At 39.7% G+C, this 19,031-nt stretch overlaps 1 protein-coding gene across 2 annotated transcripts in view; it reads left to right on the top strand.

The window, feature by feature from the left end:
* The window catches only part of RSRC1 (arginine and serine rich coiled-coil 1), a 172,685-nt gene that overhangs the window by 131,682 nt on the left and 21,972 nt on the right, over positions 1 to 19,031 (top strand). For both annotated transcript variants that reach the window (XM_069792859.1, XM_069792858.1), the window contains one exon: positions 6,578 to 6,646. In XM_069792859.1, the coding sequence (XP_069648960.1) occupies positions 6,578 to 6,646 (69 nt within the window). The remainder of the gene's footprint in view (positions 1 to 6,577; positions 6,647 to 19,031) is intronic.

The raw sequence follows: 19,031 nt of genomic DNA, 5'->3' as shown, positions 1-19,031 counted from the left end.
GAAAATCATAATGTCTCGCTGTATTGCAAAATGAATGAAGAGAAACTGCTGCGATTTTAAATTGAAGTTCATTTTTTGCTGCTGTTAATTTTCCTTTTTTCTCATACTCAATAATTAAGAGAAAATAATATTATACATATGTTACAGGACTTTGTCTTGCCTCTGTGGCTTTGGAGTCATGTTTCTCATAGAACTAACTGTAGCAGTAATGATGATATCCATACATTGAGCCTTTACAAAAGCATTGAAAACCACTAGTTTTAGCGGCTCTCAAGCGGAGACAGGCTGATGCACATCGTTTGTGCTTTTTAGAAGATGATTTATTTGTGAAGACCACTTGTTTTCTCTTTTTTTTTTTTTTTTCCTGGAAAAGCTTTTTTTTTTTTTTTTTTTGTTCTGTCAGATGTAGTCTCCAAAGAGATTGTTCCAACATTTCCTGTTAGCATAATGTCATGCAGTAAGACAGCATGTTTTAATACAGAATCTATTGATTTTTGCAGCGTGTTTTTGTACATCTTCGTGGTAAGCTAAAGGTGGCCGTTGGCTCCTAGTGCCATGTGAACTGATTAGAAAGTTAAAAGTATTAGCAGGGCCGAGTGACCAGCAAAGAAAATGTATCGTTAGTACAATTAACCAGTTATAGTTTAACAGTATAGTTAAAACAGTACTTTTTGTCCAATGAGCAATGCATTTTAAGATATTTCAGGGTGGTTTTTTTTATATCAGTATGTAGCATTAGGCAAAGAAAAAACTTGAAGGCATGTTTGCACACACTGTAATTTTAACCATTTAAACTATCTCCTAGATACAGACAGTTGTTAAGAGCAGTGATTTGAGGGATTCTGACAGAACTCTACTGTGAAACTTTGTGAAAATAGGGGTTGAAATACTTGGTTCTGAAAACACGGGGCTGCTCAGGCCATCCTGGGGCACCCCGCGCTGGGGGAGAGATGCTCCGGTACCACCCTGTGCTGGGTCCTTGTCGGTTTGGCTGAACTTCAGGAGGTCAAAATAGCCACAGAACCCCGTCAAGGTTACTATCCTGGACAGTCTGCCACTTGAAATACTGTGTCGCCATTTAAAATATGCGTGTCGCATTTCTGGGACAATACTGACCGTTTCCACGCTACCAGTTCATCTAATAACGCATATGTCTTTCTACCTTAGTGAAATGGACAGTATAAAGTTGATGCAGTTGATTCTGTGATGGTTTGAGGCATCCTGCCCATGCCTCAAGCTCCTGTGTTGGGGCATGACAGCAGCTGGCAGTTGGTTGAGTAAAACTCTGAAACTGGTGGTTCTGAAATTATTCAGGAAATACTGCATGGAGCGGATGGAGAGAAATCCAAGGGTTTTGTTAGGATTTAAGAGTTTGGTTGAAGCTACATGTGTTGCACTTGAGAACTTGTTCAAATTATTAATACGTTAATTTGCATTTCACCAAATGTTGGTATTTTGTTTTTCCTTTGTGCAGTGTCATTAAGCTTGACATTTTAAAATCATTTAACTCATTTTTGTTGTATAAGCATGATCATTTCAATTTTGAAAAGGAGTATAAAAAGTACTTTTGCTCCTGTTCATAAAGGTTGTTTTTCACTCCACCTTGAAAATTGTCAGGTTCATCCTTTTTCTTTAATCATAGTACCAAGAGCTCTTGATTAGAGAAATTTTTGTCAGGCTTCAGTGCACTTGTCATCTGTGGGGATGACCCTAATCTTAGTTGGCTGAACAAGTCACTTCTTCAAAGCTGTGTAGGGTGTGGTGGAACTTGGTATTAGACAACAAAATTGTAATTGAACCTCAGGTTTTTCTGGGGCTTCCCTGATGCTTCCTGGGCACCTGGGAGTCTCCCATGCTCTGTCACTACAACGAGGTGCTGCACCACATAGGGTATTTTAATTTTCTCATTATCAGTTATCATCAATGTGACTATTTGCCTAACTATTTATGCAAACTATGAGGTTAAATAGTTACGAGGGAAGTGTGGTTGATTTCAGTAAGCTTTGAATGAAGCACACCAATTAGATAATGCCTTGAGGTGGTTGTTTGGAAGAGAGAAGGCACCTAGTAATGTAACTGTTAAATGTCAAATACATGTCATACCATGTTGGTAAGGAAATCAGATCATCTTTAATGTTTTGAGCTTGAAATATTTTTCAAAATCTATGAGATTGTTCATTCTTTTCTTTCTATCCTTTCTTTCAGTTTCTTTTTCCTTTCCAGCTGTTTGTTTGTCGCTAAAAAATGATCAAGTTATAGGAGAAGAGAAAACACGTCACACAATTTAGGAGGGACATAGATTATTAAATGCTGGTTGTTCATTAAAATACTTCTATCAAGCTTCTGAAGTGAGAGGGTATTTCTTGGGAGACTTTCTTTTCTATAACAGAGTAACAATTTAGAGGGAAGAGGGCTCTGAATTAATTGAATTAGTTAAGAAAGAATTAAAGAGGAAAATCTAGGCAAGTATATACATATAAAGTTTGGATGGGAAAATGGACAGGAACTTGAAATTCTGTGTAAGTGAATGTTTGGTACATCAGCAAAGAGAGTCTGCTTGAATTGCAGTGTGTCTGAGCATAAACCTGAAGATTTCTGCAAAATATCAGTAACATAAAGTGTGGGATAATTCATGGGATCTACAGATAAAGTTGGTAAAGCTGTGCTGATTTACACCAGCTGGTATTATGGCCCAGTGTTTCTCTACGACTCCGAAATTGCTCTTCTTTGTTCTTATATTTAATTTCTGATGTCTCATTCCATCTCCAAGATTTTACAGTTAGCCTATAGGTAATATCAAGGAGATACAGAAACACCTACCCTCTCTCTTTCCCAAACTGGAAAGGATACAAAACCATCCTTCTCTCCCCTCTTCTCTCCCCTCTTCTCTCCCCTCTTCTCTCTCCTCTTCTCTCTCCTCTTCTCTCTCCTCTTCTCTCTCCTCTTCTCTCTCCTCTTCTCTCCCCTCTTCTCTCCCCTCTTCTCTCCCCTCTTCTCTCCCCTCTTTTTAGCATAAGCCAAAGATCAGCTGGCATTGCAGGTCTGCATTGAACGGGCTAAAGCAAGGCAAAGGAGCGGACCTGGTTCATCCCTCCGGTCGTGGCCCCGGGGAATTACCTACCATTCATTGATCCGCAGTTGTTGATCCGTACATAATAATTGCTCCTCAACAGGAACCGAAGTTGCAGGTCTGGCAGGCAACCTGCATTTCCATTAGGGAGCTCTCCCCTCGGACTGTCAGCAGCCTCCACCACTCCCCAAAATCCACGGCAATTCCGTTTGCTCCTTCAGAAAGGGCTGCGACACCACTGGGTTTGCCACCTCGGGCTTGAGCTGCTTCTAGTTACGTGGTTATCAGGTTTGGAAAGCAGGTGAAATGAAGCTGATGAAAGAGCTAGACTGAGTTTCAGAACACATTAGCATATTCAGATTTAGGATTTTAGTGCATATGGAAACATGAAAAGTGTTTTGGTTTTAGTTTGGGTTTTTTTTAATAACAGAGAAGGTACTTGATGTAGCTTAGTTTTAATTAAATGTTAGCGTCTTTGTTGTAACTTAGCAATATTGTTCCACTTCTGCATTGCGTTTATTTGTCTGAGTAACATGTCCATACTTTTTGCTCATAGTTTATTCTCACTGCAGAGATAGGATTTATTTCTTCTTCCTTTGTGCTGCATCCAGCACAATGAGCTGCTGATCCCAGCCAGGGTGGAACAAGCACTTTTATCGGGCGCACCTGGAAATTACTAAAATGGTCTTTCCTCCTGTTATACTTGTATTAGTAGTCTGCTAGCCACTAGCAAATATCTGCATTTCACAACTTTATTATTTTAGTAGAGGTAAACATCTCAAACATCTTCCGTGTGTCATTTTCCCATCCTTCAGAGAAAAAAAAAAATCAATCAATAGAATTGTAATTTTATCTGGGGTTGGATGAGCTCTTAAATGCTGCAGGCTCGAGCACCTCTTTATTTATTTATTTTATATTTTAGAAAGCTTTGTAAGCAGTCAGGCTTTTGTCATGCTAGCTCTTTATCCATGCAGGAAGCCCAGTTTCAGTAGCAATCTCAGCGCTCTGACTACCTGGATCAATTAAAACCAGACTTTTGCTGAAGTGACTTCTTTGATCTGCTGGGGGTGATAAGCAGCTGTCTGTCCTCCTCCGGCTTAAGGAAAGTGCATTGCAGGAGAACTGAGTTCTCTTCCAAATATCAGGTCTTTTAAATGCTTTTAAATGTACGTGGCCAGCATGGGCTGTCTGTGGTCTTGCACACCCTAAAATATGGGGTAAGGGCACAGTGGTCCACAGAACAGAGAGGGGGTGTTATGCTTTAGAGTAAGTTGTAAGGATCTTTTAATGTTGTTTAATTGCAACTTGATTTGATCAAAATAAATCTTTTTTTTAATGACGCTTTGCCAGTGAATAATGACAGAAAATTTAAAATATTTGAAGAGAATTGTTAGCATTAAATTCTTAAAGCAGCACATGGCTTCAGTGACGTCTGTTGGTCGTAATGGATGGTGCCCTATAACCTCGGAGACTTACTGCTCTGTAGATTTATGGGGTAAGATAAATTGTTGTTAATGAGCAATTTTGTGTAGAGAATAGTCCTCGCGATATTTCCTAAATTGCTATGTTGTCCATATAATTAACCAGGACTTGAAAGGACAGCTCTGTTTCAGCTAGCGGAAGTTTTAACTATAGTTACAAGGGTTGGACATTAGCAATTTAAAGTTAACAAATACAAAATAGAAATCTAGTCACAGACCAGCAGCATCTTTCAGGTGTGTTTTAATATTTTTTGCCTTGGATAACCATTGAGATAACCAATGAATTGTTCCTGTGCAGCAACAAATCGGCGAGGAAGAACAAAGTAGCATAGTGGAATAGATAAATCAAATTTAGGCATGGTAGTTTATTGAATCTAAATTGTGCCCAGTTGGCCCAAGAGCTATATAAGCAATCCATCTTGTGTTGATAATGGAGGTTCTTGAAATCCACCTGATGTTTGCATTATTAAATTTCAGCCTAATGAGCTCTGCTAATACATATTGAAGACAGTTGTAAGGAGTAGAATGTGAATCTGAGCGGGATAATTTGAAAGAAACATAAGCTGAGCATTTTACATGACTCAAGGGGTATATCTACAATTACACATATAACCAAAATTGAATTTAAATGGAATTTCTATTATCCTTGTCCTTTTACCAAGGAGAATAAAGTGTAAATGAAGTAAAAGTCTTTAGAGTTACTAGCAGTTTGTTTTTATTATCTAATTTAATAGATTCTTGTAATAATCTTAACTGGCAGAAAAGTTTTAATATTTCATGACTTTAAATGTAGTCTAAATATGTATAAAAGCATGTAAATAGAAACAGATGTCTATATAATTACTTCTGTCATTTTGTAACACCACTGTTTAAATTGTATATTTTAAGAAGGTGTAGCTACTGGCTGCAAAAAGACACCAGAGTCGGAAAGACCCCTTCACACCCCACTCCTGAAGTGAATTTTGTTTTCATAAATTATCAGTTGATTCAGTGGGTGGTAGGATGAAGTATTTGCAAACTGAATATGTGTTTGCTATTTGTGCCACAGTTTACAGTGATTTTATTACATAAGAAGGCCTGGTTTAAATTCTAAATTCTGTTTCTTTTTGGTTCTTTTCCTTTTGACATGGTGATACTTTTAAAAACTTAATATTTCATCAAGTATAATGCTATTAGAGACTTTTTCTCACTTAGTTCACTCATCAGGCAGTGAGATGGCAATAAAAGAGAATGGCTCCTTTGAGACATTAATGCTTTGGAATAAATGATGTGCTAGAACAGAAATTTAATTAATTTACAGAGTATATTGATAGTCCCTTGTTACTGTGCTGTATATTTTTAATCTTCTTTAACATCTGTAGTAAAGTGTTTGAAAACCCCTGCAGTTGAGCAACTAGTAGATAATTAAGTAATAAGGGAAGAGGTTTCTAGAGGGAAAAGATTCTTTTTAAAAAATACTGTCATAACATGAATAAAGTACTGCTGCTATGATTTGCAGTGAAGAGAAAATTGTGTACTACCTAATTTAAGACTAAGTAATAGGTATTTGACTCCTACTTTAAACGCTATCTGCAACTCTGCATCCCTGAAAAGAATTGTTTTGTTTCTGTTTTGTCCTCGAAAGAGGTCTTATGGATTACTCACTATGGTAGCAAATCTTCTTTTTTTAAATGCAGTGCATTTGTTTGTTTATAGTTCGGTTTGGGGCCAAGTAGGGTGGGGAGATTTGTGTTTAAGAAAAATACCTCTTAAAAGTTTTACTTAACATGAATGCAGAGATTTGTATTGAACTAATATTGCATGCAAAATTTACCCTCCATAATACCGTTTATGCTGTTGTCTTAACTGTAGTAATATCTTTAAAGAAAATACATTAAGAACCAAATTCTGTTCCTTCATGCACATCGACTTCATTGTGGGACTTACAAAAAGGAATCTGAAATTGGGTTTAAACCCCAGGAAATGTTGTTTGGCAAGAGAAGTTAGCTAATTTTAACACTTGTTGTTGTATTTCTTTTCTTTTTAGCTAAAGCAGATGAAGCATTAAAGGCTAAAGAGAGAAGTGAAGAAGAAGCAAAGAAAAGAAAGGAAGAAGGTAATGCATGTTTTTAATTCAGTAACAAACTAAAATCCAGTAAGTCAGAAACTATTACTTTTAAGGGACCGAGACCCAGTGGGGCTGTGTGATTTTATTACAAGGGCACCTGAAACCGAGATGGTCAGTCTGCCGCTCCTTTGGTTCACCACCGCTGTCTGCTTATGACCTGTAAGATTAACAAGAACTGCTAAATGCGCCAGAAATTTCAACCAGATCGCAAAAAATATTTTAGCTGCCCTTAAAGCAACCTAATTATTTGAGACAAAGTTGTATGTTAAGACCTGACGACCAGCCACTACCACTGGTTTGTGTGCTGGCTATATTGCTTGATTAAAACAGTAAGTGCAGCAGTTAATTTTGTCTGTGTATTTAGTCTGTATGATGTCACGAAGTGAGCTAATCTGTTTCTCGATGACATTTGGTGCACTGAAAGCTGGCAGGATCTGAGCTGTTTTCCTTTGCAATACAGTAGGTGGAAAGTTAATGTGTAACGCCTGGATAATTAAAACAAATGTATTTTGCTTGTATGTCTGTGAGTAACTGGAAGAGACGTTTTCAACAGTGTGACGGAGCCAATGCAAACAATCAAAGGAGCCTCAAAGTTTCTCACTTTGGCTGTGATAGACATCCCTGTCTCAGAGAAAATATCTCAGTTGTTCAAATTAAAATGAATCATTTAACTCTCTGTGACATCTATTATTTTTTGCATTGACTTAAACATAAAAAAATACAGCGAAGGTCTTCACTTCCTTGCAGTGGTTTTACTCTAGAAATACATGTTGTCACCCATTGGTCACTGCAGTGAGCTTTCTCTTCAGCATATTTGATTTAAATGATGATAGGTTTCAGGTTGTAACTGTTTGTTATTTAATACACTGAACAATCTCCGTGTAAATGTGTTCCTGATTCTCCCTGCCCTCTGCCCCTCATCTACCTACCCAGGATTGCGTGGAAGTTCACTCAGTATTTTATCCAGCCAATAAACAGGCCTGGATTTGAAGGTGATGTAATGTTTGAGGAGACGATGTATTTTTCAGAGCTGGCCTTTTGATGGATTCCTTTACTATGAAAATCAGTGTCGTGCTCAAATATCAATCGTATTTTGGTTAGGGCCAGGACATCATATGTGGAGGAGAGTGATATGAAATAAAGCTGTTTAGGACAGCTTGAAATTTAAGAAGTTAAGAGATTGAGATATTTTTAATTCCCAGTGTGATATGATAACAAAATTGTTAGGCTAAACCAAACCAGGAAAAGTGCAAAAGGGAAGAGGTAGTTGATTGCTTGAGTACGTAGCAAATGGAAAAAACACCTAAAGGGGATGGTAGCGATGTTTACAATTTTACTATGCCAGCTCCTCCTGTCTTTCCAAAACATCATCTTTCTTTCCAATCTCTCTAGTCTTATTGGAAAGTCTCCTTGCGTCTGCCCTCTCTTTTCCTCCCTCTGAGCACACCAAGTTGAACTTCAAGATAAAGATAGGAACTTGAATTTTGCATCTGTCGTGCCTTCGTCTCTTCTCATCTCCTATACCATCGAGGTACCAGAGCCTGATTCTCCTTCCGTGCGTGCTGTGTTTAACCCCACTACACTGCCTTCTGTTTAAGAATCCCACCAGTTTCCTGACGACAAGATTCCTCTTTATCCTGCTTTGACACCCTTATTTTCCAGGGATCCTTCCTAACGACCAGGCGGTCTCAAAAGCTAATCTCAGCTTGCATTTCTTTCCCTGAATTGCCATTCCATAACTTGGTCTGAGCTGCTGCAGTCCTTTAGGGCTCCAAGGGCTCTGAATTCTGTGGAAGTCTTTTACATACTTATTTGATTTTGGAACAGTTCATTAGCCAGATTTTTGGATTAGGAAAATACATCCTACCTGTTTCCATGTTGCCATCTCTTCTTCAGTACTGACTTCAGGTGCTGTTTCTTTGGTTACAATCAAATTTCTCCAGTTTTCTTCCTTACCCAGTTTTTTCTTTAGCTGGAACTCCAGCCTCAATAATTTCTGAAGGCAATTTAAATCTTATTTGCACTTCAGATACAAACCAGCTTCTTAATTTTCTCATTCACACATGAGGATTTAAAGTATACTTTGCAGGTCTGATTCAGCTGGTTGCTGTCCTACAGGATTTATATGTTTTTACGTGATTTCCCACCCCCTGTTTGTTTCTAGATTTAGATGTCTTTAATAAGCTCCAAATTGTGGGACTTACAGTGAAGTATGCTAAGTATGTATTTCAAAACTCTAATGTAATCTTTATTAAAAATTCATGTGATTGATTCCCTTCATCTGGTTTTGGTTTTGGTTGGGGTTTTTTTTCCTGAAATAGTCAAAAAAATTTGTTTCGCATTATCAGGTAAATCCAAAGCAACTAGCATGTACTGAGTGCTTAAAAAAACCAATCCAGCAATCCCCAAATTCACACATCTAACAGTGGATGAAATCACTACCTCTGGTTCTTCGGTTTCACCCTGTTCTAGCACACTTTTTTACTGGCTTTATGAGATAATGCTTTATTCAGTGCTAACCACTGTCCACCCATTAGGCTCAGCTTCAGAGGACTGGTTAATTTGGCAGTCAACTTTCACTCATACCAAGTTCCTGGTAATTATAGTCTGTCTTTGTTCCTGATGAAGTTGCTGCTGGCCCTGCACAGTTTTAGGAGTAACGTGTGGGTCTTACTGAATATCTTGTACCTGAAGCCCCTGCTGTACTTGACAAAAATGGAAAATACCATGTAATTATCTTTGAAAAATTTGAACTAATCAATTGCATTTCATTCTCTGTAAGAGGTTGGAGGTGTTCACATTTAATAAACTTTTAGTTTAGTTAATGATGTTTAAAAAACAGTGAAATGGATGCTAAGGTTTTTTTCACTTCAAAGAGTATTGGGCAATCGTTACATCTGAAGGAAACACTTTCTTTTATGTTAATTTTCTAATTATATTATCTGGGGTAGGCTGCGAGAATTTATTATGGCAGACACATTGATGCTCCTGCATCCTATCTAAATGGGATGGATCCAGGAGTATCCCCCCAAATGAGTATTGCCACCGCTGCACCGGCAGATTCGCCCAGAGCCTCACGGTCCTGCTGCCCTGGGGGGGTGTTATAGATTAAACCTACCTTGGGAGCAATTCAGAAGTGTCTCAAGTAAAAGTTGATAACACAGGTTCACAGACAACGACAACCTCAGAGTGTTTATTCCTACTGCTTGTCCTGCAAGCAGAGCGGTGCGCTGCAGGTGGCTCAGTGCCTTTGAAGCCTATGGGATTTACTTAAGCTGCCTCAGGAGTGTATTAAGCTCTCAGCATAGCTCTTTAAATGGACCATTGGGTATGAAAGAGGTCTTTTGGTGTGCAGGATGGGGATCCAGGACACTTTAAAAAAAAAAAAGTCCCAATTTTGGAATGACAGTGCTTCAGAGCTGTGATGCCCTGATGCAGCTGAGCGCAACGAGTCCTCAAATACTTTGCAATGTATCTAATGTAGTGTCCAGAACACTTGCAAAATAAAATATACTTCCGCTAATTTGTCTTGTGGATACGGTAAGCAGAGAGGGTTTATATAATATATATAATAAGATTGGGACATGATTTAGAAACCCATTTATGATGATTTTCCATAGGGAGCAGACACCAAAGTGCCATCTGTGCCTTTAAGAAGATTCCCTTGCACTAAAAAGGTATCACAACATACATTTTATGTATATATAAAAATACAACCATGTAAAAATCTGTAACCCCATGTATTATCTAGCCTAGCAAAATGAAAAAACCAACGCCTGTATGTTCCCAATACTCTACTCTCCTAGCATCTAGTGGCTCACTGATGTTAATTCCCTCTTTTCTTAATAGCGAAGGGCCGCTCATAAGATCAGGGCTCTGAATACGGTTGTTTCGCCCTCTTCTGTAATACAGCTTCCATCTGCCATGCATAGTCTTTCACTAGCTTTCTAGGAGGATTAAGCGGAGCAAGATTATATGAGTATCATCTTAGTAAATGAGTTAGAAATCTAGGAACTTAGATTAATAAACTGTTTTTCTGTTCCCATGTGGTTGTGTTCTTGCGGGAGAAGAATTCTCTGTCTTGTAATGGTTCCAGATGGCTCAGAGTTCAGGTGGTCTCTTTTCTGACTTGTCTGCAAGATGGTACTCGAAATCTTTTTAATTCCCCTTCTGATCATTTAAATGAACTGCGAATGAGAGGAGCTCCTCTTTTCTGCCATAGTGCTTGGAAAGGACCGAGGTAGAAGTTCCCTCAGATTTTTTTGCTTCTCCTCCTAACTTCTTCCTAAGTAATCATTCTACTTGTCCGCCAAGGTGGTTGTTGCTCTGAGAGTGGCCGGCCATCAGGCTGCTGGTCCAAGGTGGGGAGCATCACTTGGGGTTTTTTTTAAATCTTTCCTTCACTTATTAAACTGTGTTTATCTCAACCCACAATTTTTTTTTTTTTTTTTTTTTTTTTTTTGCATTTTCTCTGCCTGTTCTGTCCCCTGTCACGCTGGGGAAGTGAGCGAGAGCTGTGTGGGTGCTTATCTGCTGGCCGGGGTCAACCCACAGCACGTCTTCACCTCTCCGTCATCTGGCTGTGCTGCTGTGCTTTACGCTTCGCTCACTGCACAGAGGATGCGTTAAAAAAGCCAGCGAGATACGACATACGATCGTGTAACCGTCCATCGGGGACTGATCGGGGGCTGATTGTGAGACGAGAATATGTAACTAGGAGAAGACAGTCACCTAAGCCTGTTGCATTAGATGACCCACATATTAGACTGTGTTTCTCTTACGGTGTATGAATTACTGTGGTGCTGTATTCAGAATGTAATGTTTCAGGGATATATGTGGAAATATATTTTATGTAATAGTGATAAGGATGGTATTTTAGTAGATGCCTAGTGCTTCTGGTCTGGGGATCTCTACCAAGTCTCTCAAAATTAAGTTGCGAGCTCTGCTGAGTTAAAGCTTTGTGCATCCTTCACGACTTCATACAGGACTAATTTCCCTCGGCAGAATTGCATTATACCTGCTGACCCAGACGCAGTCAGCATCACGACTGAATTGATGTTATTCACCTAGAGATGGAGACAGCTGAAAAAATAAAGCATCCTTCCCAGGTTCCAGCCATCCCGATTCAGCTCTCAGTCTGTGCGGTGAAGTCTCTTTGGAACTGGAAAAACTACTTTGTAAAATATCATAAGTTTATCTTAAAATACCTCAAGTTGGCTTTTCTATCTTTGAGAAAAGCCTTTTTTAAAGCCCTCAGCTCTCACTGCTCCAAAGGCAATTTTGAAAATTCTGAGTTAGTGGAATAGTATCTATCAGCAAGGAAAATTTAAAACAGTTTTCCAAGTGGTGGAAAGTATTTCATTAACATCCCCGCAATGATAATTTAGGACTTACCTACAAAAGGTAACTCAGGAAAATTACCCTTCTTCGAATCTATGTCTGTAGTGAATTTCTTTCAAAATCAAAATGTTCTACTCATTTAATTTGTTTTGCTTTGGGACTATGGGATGCTAAGAGGAATTAATTTGCGCTCCAAGTTAATCCTACTCGGAGAAGGTATGTATGAGACCGAAGAAGAAAAGGCAAGTGGACAAGCGGGATAGCCTGGGCGTGCGTTGTCGGAGAGGGGAAGGGAAAGGGGCACTTTCAGTTCTGGATGAAAAAGGGAGCAAAACAGCCAGATGTGCCCCCATGACACCCCGGTACCCAGTTTTTGGAGCCGGCCAGCTGTGCTGGGCACCCGGGGGAGCGTTTCCACCCGCCACGTTTAAAACCGCAATGGGAGATTTGCTGTAGGAATGAGAGAGACAGGCTCACAGCTGGGGGCTGCGGGGCCCTGGAGCCTCGTCGGGGTGAGGTGATTGTGTCTCCGCTTGCACAAATTTGCAGCGTATGTTTTGAAAAATACATCTGTGTTTTTTTCATTACGTCCCATTGTGAGTGGCTCATATGCTAGCAATTGCTTTGCCTGCAGTGATTCTAAAGGGCGACTATGGAAAGGCGAGGGGGAGAAAAAGGGTTGGTTACTGAATTGGAAACAATGGTAATTTACAGCGAAAGCAGGAGGAAAACTTCTTTTCCATTTATTAATAAGCACCATAAAAACTATCCTGTGGTGTCTTTGAAAAAGTTGTAAGGATGTTACACTGCTCTAAAATGAATAGAAAATATTTCCTGAAGAGACGCTTCTTAAATAAAATTCGTCAATTTGTCTGAGGAGTTAGCTACCAATTAAGAATAGTTTATTTTCACTGGAAAATAAATGGCCTTATTAAATTGCGTATCAAGTGTTTAAGCATACCAAGTCCATGCAAGATATCCAGAGAACTTGCACAATGGCAAACGCCAGTTCTGTGTAGTTTTAGGTCCCTTATGTATTTACAGACAAGACATTTATCCTTCCTGCATTCACCACGGTGCATGTGCTAGAGCGTGTTCCCTTTCCCGTCTCAGCCACGTGGGTTCCATCTGCTGGGTACCGCCGACATCCTTTGCTTGCAAAAAGAGCTTTTCGCAATTTGTCTTCCTTCTCGCTTCCTCCTACAGCTTCTGTAGCCAATTTTGAACCCTCTTTGTTTTGCTCTCTTGTAATTCACAGCTTACCTATAGCTGCGTGGCGGTGGGACTCCAGTGGGCAGCGATGCACTTCCCTTTTCTCCTCTCCCCAGCGTTCCCATGCATTGCACAAAAATTGTTGCAATTATTTCACACACTTTAGACTGATTTAGGTTTTGTCATCTTTTCTATGTTTGGTTATGTAGAGAACAATTTTGTATATTTTTGATCATTAAAGTCTCACTGGATTAGCTTCTACTGCATAAGGGGGGGGTTGGAAGTAAAAAATCAATTCTGTTTGATTTTTTTTTTTTTTTTAATTCACACAACTATTTTATTATGTGCATAATTGTTCCTAGTGATTCCCTGCCTGCTCCCCCAAGCCCTTCTGGTTGAAATGTTAATAATGAAATTGTGTAAGTCCTGTAAGGAACGCCCAGTTACAAAAGTTGCCCTGGGTTTTGGCAGTTGTTGCCTGATGAACCTTATTCTGTCTGCTCATCTACAAACAAGAGTGGTTGCCTAAAGTATCCGTAGATTCATCAATAAATTGTTGTAAACCATTTTCAAAGGCAATTTTAAAAAAAATCAAATATTCTAAATTTTGAATTTAAAAAAAAAAAATTGAATTCTCCACTATTCACCATTTTATGGTTTTAAATATAAGTCTCCAAAAGGAAATTTCTGAGCTGTCAGCCTGTGTAGGCAGCAAGCGCATGCGATGCCGTTGTAACCTTTCCTCAAGAAAAGTTGAGCTTCCTTGCTGCAGTAAGCAAAACCGACTGTGCAAATAAAGCAATTGTTCCTCAGCCCGTGAAAACTGGTTATTCACCCCCCACCCTATAGCGAGGGTGTCTTAACATTACTTTTATTGTAATTTTATTGCCAAATCAGGTGTGAGATTAGATGTTGGATGTTATATGTAATCTGCTCGGAAATCAAATTATTTGACCTCCAAGCCCACCAATGCCCCCTCCTGCTGGTTTGCTGTTAAATATGCAGCGTTTTCCTGTCATGAATACAAATCGAGGACAAATTAGAATCTACAGACAGCTGACCTGAGCTCCAGATTAGAGACTGGGGGCTTGTGCTGTTTTAAATGTTTTAATTACCATAGTCCCTATAGCCAGTTGAAGGACACACAGCAAAATGATTTTTTGGTGACAAAAAAGCAAAGAAAGAAAGAAAAAGGCTCCCTCCGTCTCATTTGAATTTTTCAGTTTGATTACATTTGCACTTCCATTGGAGCTATGCTAATTTGCTGCATGAAATTAGGTCTATTAACAAAAACCGCACTACTTCTGTATTACAAGAGTATTTTCAATGGAGGGGGGTTTCTACTTTGTTTTTGTTTACTTGTTTCCATTCGGGACCGCCTGAAAAATGGCATCAAAATCATAAGGGGATTTTACTGTCAAACTTGATTTTCACTCCAGGCCTGGCAAGCCCAATTCCAAGTAGCTGAAATGGGTTATAGCAGGAGTTGAAATAAAGCACGCGATGATGTGCTGCGAGAGGAAAATTCAGATGCGTTGGACTGCACTGCTGTGAGATTTGGGGATCGTTTCTCTTAGTATACCGTGCATAATAATATTTTTAAGTTTTCAATTTAAAATACACCTTGTCATGAGGCACGTGTCCTGCAGTTGTGCGGGGGGGAGGAGGAGGAGGAGGAACTGGGGATGCTGCTGCGCGGGCGGCACTCGCAGCAACGTGCCGTCCGCGATGGAGATGCACGTACGGAAGGGTTTGCATCGGGTAACGAGGAGAAGAAGTTTTTCAGAACGCAACTAAATACGGTTTGTTCTTTTGAAACCGATCAATAGGTAAATCGATGCGACGGTGGTGCTCGCGCTAGGGCGGGTATTGTCCTGATGCCTTTATCCTGGAATTTGCATTTTCTGTTTCTCGTGTGTGTTGGCCCAGTGTTGAATTGATTAGTTATGCCTACCCAGTAAGCAGTGAAACATTTTTATATACTCTGGGGAAATAAATTTGGCAGAAAATCAGCATGAGTAGATTTAATTATCACTCTGAGACCTTTTCCTTTTCTGGCTTAGTGATCCTGAAACTCTGTGTGTTTCACTGAAATCTGTGTGGACGCTAAGCTTCGCTTCCCAATTTGTTCCTCCACGCAATGATAAGCCAAGCAATTACTGGTTTATTGATTTTTCATCATGGCAAATTTAAAGTTGATTTTTTCCTGAAAAGGCAGGGGTGATTAAGTGTTTCCCCTCGGTTTAGTACAAGAGAGCTATGTGGCAGAATCTAATATCCTGAGGTCAACCTCTGCAGGCAGATAATACGGTGTCTTGGCCACGTGTTAAGGAGAGAAATCAGGGCTACAAATGTGATAGGATATATGTGGAGACAGTTTAATTTGTTCCGTTTATATGAACAAGTCATGTGGCACATGCTTGGAAAATATCATTTTGAATAGGCTTGGAAATGAAGCCCACGTGGGCAGGAGGAATGAGGGAATGCAAACAAGAGAGGCATTAAAGCATTTAGTGCTGGGAGACAATTGTCCTTTAAACAGAGAAATAAAACACATCTCGCATGTGGTACTCGCAGATTTTACCGAGATGGACGTGCTGCTTTAGGGACACCTCCGTTGGAGGTTTAGCCTGGCGTTAGCAAGGAGCTTGGAGTTTGTATCCGAAGTGATCTCGCTGCACTCCGGGTAGGGAATGCGCCTAACCTCGTAGGGCAGGTTTTGGAAAGTGTGGGTTAATAGGATTGAAATCAGAGCAGGAAAATAGTGCTTTGCACAACTGATATAATGTATCGCTGTAGCCTAAATGGACTTTCAAAACAATATATTTTATGGATTTAGTTAAATTAGCGTATATGTGCGCACAGCAAGTGGTTTTAAAGGGTGTTTTCTCCTGTCTTTCTATTTCATATCAAATAGATATGTAAGTCTAGTCTGAAGTATTTTAAAAAGAAAGGTAACACACAGGTACTTAAGGAGTCATTTTGATCAGTTTGGGAAGAATCTCAACATTTTCTCAACTATCTTCTGCCATTTAACTCAAACCCGTGAAGGGACAGCATCAGTAAGGGGTTGCCGTGAAGAAATGGTAAGAGAAAATAAAATGGTAAAGGTTTAACTAATTGATGAAAAATGAATGAAATGTAGTTTGTATAAATGTGGTGGGCCCAAGTTGTAATATTTGAATCCAAATTTTCAGTGCCTCAAAGTCTAGATTTGGTTTGGCTAAAGTGTTATCGTTAAACCAGTATAGATCCCTGTCCTGAGTCAACCCCGTACGTTGCATAGTCTCAGAGCTACAGTTCTGATTTGGAATTCTCTTGTTCTACCCTTTCAGCTTCTTGCAGTAGCATTATTAGAAATTCAGAAGAAGAAGAAATTCAGATAACTCCCTTTTTACTAAATAGTGTGAATAAAACGCTATTTTACCAAGCGAGACAGTTTAATTAGATATTGAAGCATCAGAAGATTTGCTTCTACTCTGCCTTCTGCGTATGTGAGCTGCCTGGTATCTCACCAGCGTGATGCAATTAGTGCTGTCCTTTAAGCTCGTGCTGGCTTACTGAACTCTCAGTGGCAACAAACTGAGGTCAGAATTTCCTACCCCAAATCCTCCGTAGATAGACGGAGCTGCGAGGAGCGCTCCTCTCTGCCTCCTACGCTGCCGAGCTTAATGAGCAGGATGAATTCATCCCAGTGCCTGGGCTAAAGCAGGTGCTTTGGGGATGTAAAACCTGCGTGGATTTTGAGAGATGGGGGGGGAGGTCACGAAAGAAAAGTTAGGATGTACAAGAAAGCCTGGAGGACTCAACTTTTAGAAGATCCCTTAATTATAAAATCTGCATGCGGCCCAAACTATAAGCTCTATTTTTTTATACTCGTCTTTAACCTGTTGGACAAGAGCTCTCACATGGAGAATCTAACCAGTAGTTTATCCATGCCAAAGTGGCTATTTTACTTAATGCTTCCTTTAGTAAAAGTTACAAGACTGTACCTTGATGTAATTGATATTAAAAACACAGGTTGAATCTGCTACAAAAGGATTTGATTGCATGAGGTCAGGCCATGTAGCTGTAATAAGTTAAAGTGCTTTACTCAATGATACAGAAATATATTAGGATGCCCTTAAGTTCATTAGTTATTGCCTTAGGTCATAGTTTATGTTCAGTAAATTTTATTGAAGTTCATTGTTATGGCAGTGACCTGAACTCAGTCTGTTAAGTCTCCAAATTATTTAGTACACATAATACATTTAGTATAGATAAATCTATATACATTTTTTTTTATTGTCTTATCAAAATTGTTATTTCAAATCTTTCCAATTTTGCCTTCATAATGGCAGATTTTAAGCAAAGTGTAAGTCTCTGCAGCTCCACCCTTCGTGTCCCTTGTGTGCAAATGTTGCTTCATTAGTCTGACACAAACACCTGGTGTTGCGCTTCCAGTCTCTGGAGGATGTTTCAGCATCTGGCACATACTGTGATCTTTTTTTATGTGTGTTTAATCTTTTTATTGACGTTTTATAATTAAAAGTAAGCAGAAACAAATCAAGGATAAAGTAAAAATGTGAAGTTTTGTGCAGTTGCAGTGGCATAGCGCAGCATATTAGGAAAAGCATCCAAATAATAATAAAAAATGTAAAGGATAATAAAATTGCGGTATGAAACGTGGCATCTTTACTGGCCACTCTCTGTGGCCGTATTCTCTCTCAACAGAGCGGACCATCAGAAAGGGGATCGATAGCCCCCCATAGAGAATGGCTGTTTGGGTAATCAATTCCAGGCTTTTTATTAAAGCTTCTGTAATTAATAATCACTTTAAAATGTGTTCCTTAAATTTTAGCCTGCTTTGTGCCTGCCCATCATCTTCTGCCCCTGCGTATCTTTTACTTTTTACAACGAGAGTGGTGAAACCCTGGCCCAGGTTGCCCAGATTGGTGGTCGATGCCCCATCCCAAACATTCCCGGTCGGGTCGGACAGGGCTCTGAGCAACCTGAGCCGGTGGAAGATGTCCCTGCTCACGGCACCGGGGTTGGACTAGATGACCTCGGGTCCCTTCCAACCCAAACCGTTCCGTGATTCTATGATTTTCCCTCTAAGCCAGAGTCCGGGGATTCCGTGTGCCTCCCAGCAGCCATCGTCCATGAGGAGTGGGATGCTCAGCTAACCGGGGGGTGAAGGACTCGGGGACTCTCTCCGCCTCAATTTGAGCGTGGGCACGTGGCCAGGGTGGCTTGGATTCGGAAGCCCCAATTCAGCTTGGTCTTAAGAAAATGTATTTGTGTTTTCACAGCACCAACAAAGTTCCCAAAAGAGTAAATAGGAAGGTCTGTTGCAGCAACATATTGCTTTATTGGCAAAATTTGGAAGGGTAGGAAAAGAAAATGCTCCTGCTCTTAAAAAGTATGTTTTCTTGAATAATAATGTACTAATAATGTAGTGAAACAGCACATTCTTCTCGGCATGGCCAGGGTTAAGTTTATTCGTGTGTGGTTTTGTAACACTGGTCACATGATATTACAGTTTGTATTTTGTTCTGTGTACTGAGTTCAAAGGAATTGAAATGTTAATTACCTCCTTAATGTCCAATTCCAATTGCTGTACTGGGCACACGACTTTGACACCACTGTGAAGGGGCAGGGTGTTTCTGTAAGGTATTTCATCAGGAAGCACAGAGGCTGTGCTGTAAAAGTATTTGAAAATCCCAACCTCCTTCAGTTTGTGCAGAAAGAAATGATTCAGGCAGAGAAAAAAACTTTGTACAGCTACTGTAATACTCCTCTCAGCTAATGTGTAACCTGAAGCATTGAAAAAAATTACAGG

Source organism: Haliaeetus albicilla, chromosome 9, assembly GCF_947461875.1.
Source record: "Haliaeetus albicilla chromosome 9, bHalAlb1.1, whole genome shotgun sequence".
NCBI lineage: Eukaryota > Metazoa > Chordata > Aves > Accipitriformes > Accipitridae > Haliaeetus > Haliaeetus albicilla.
This window is presented reverse-complemented; position numbering and strand designations above follow the sequence as displayed.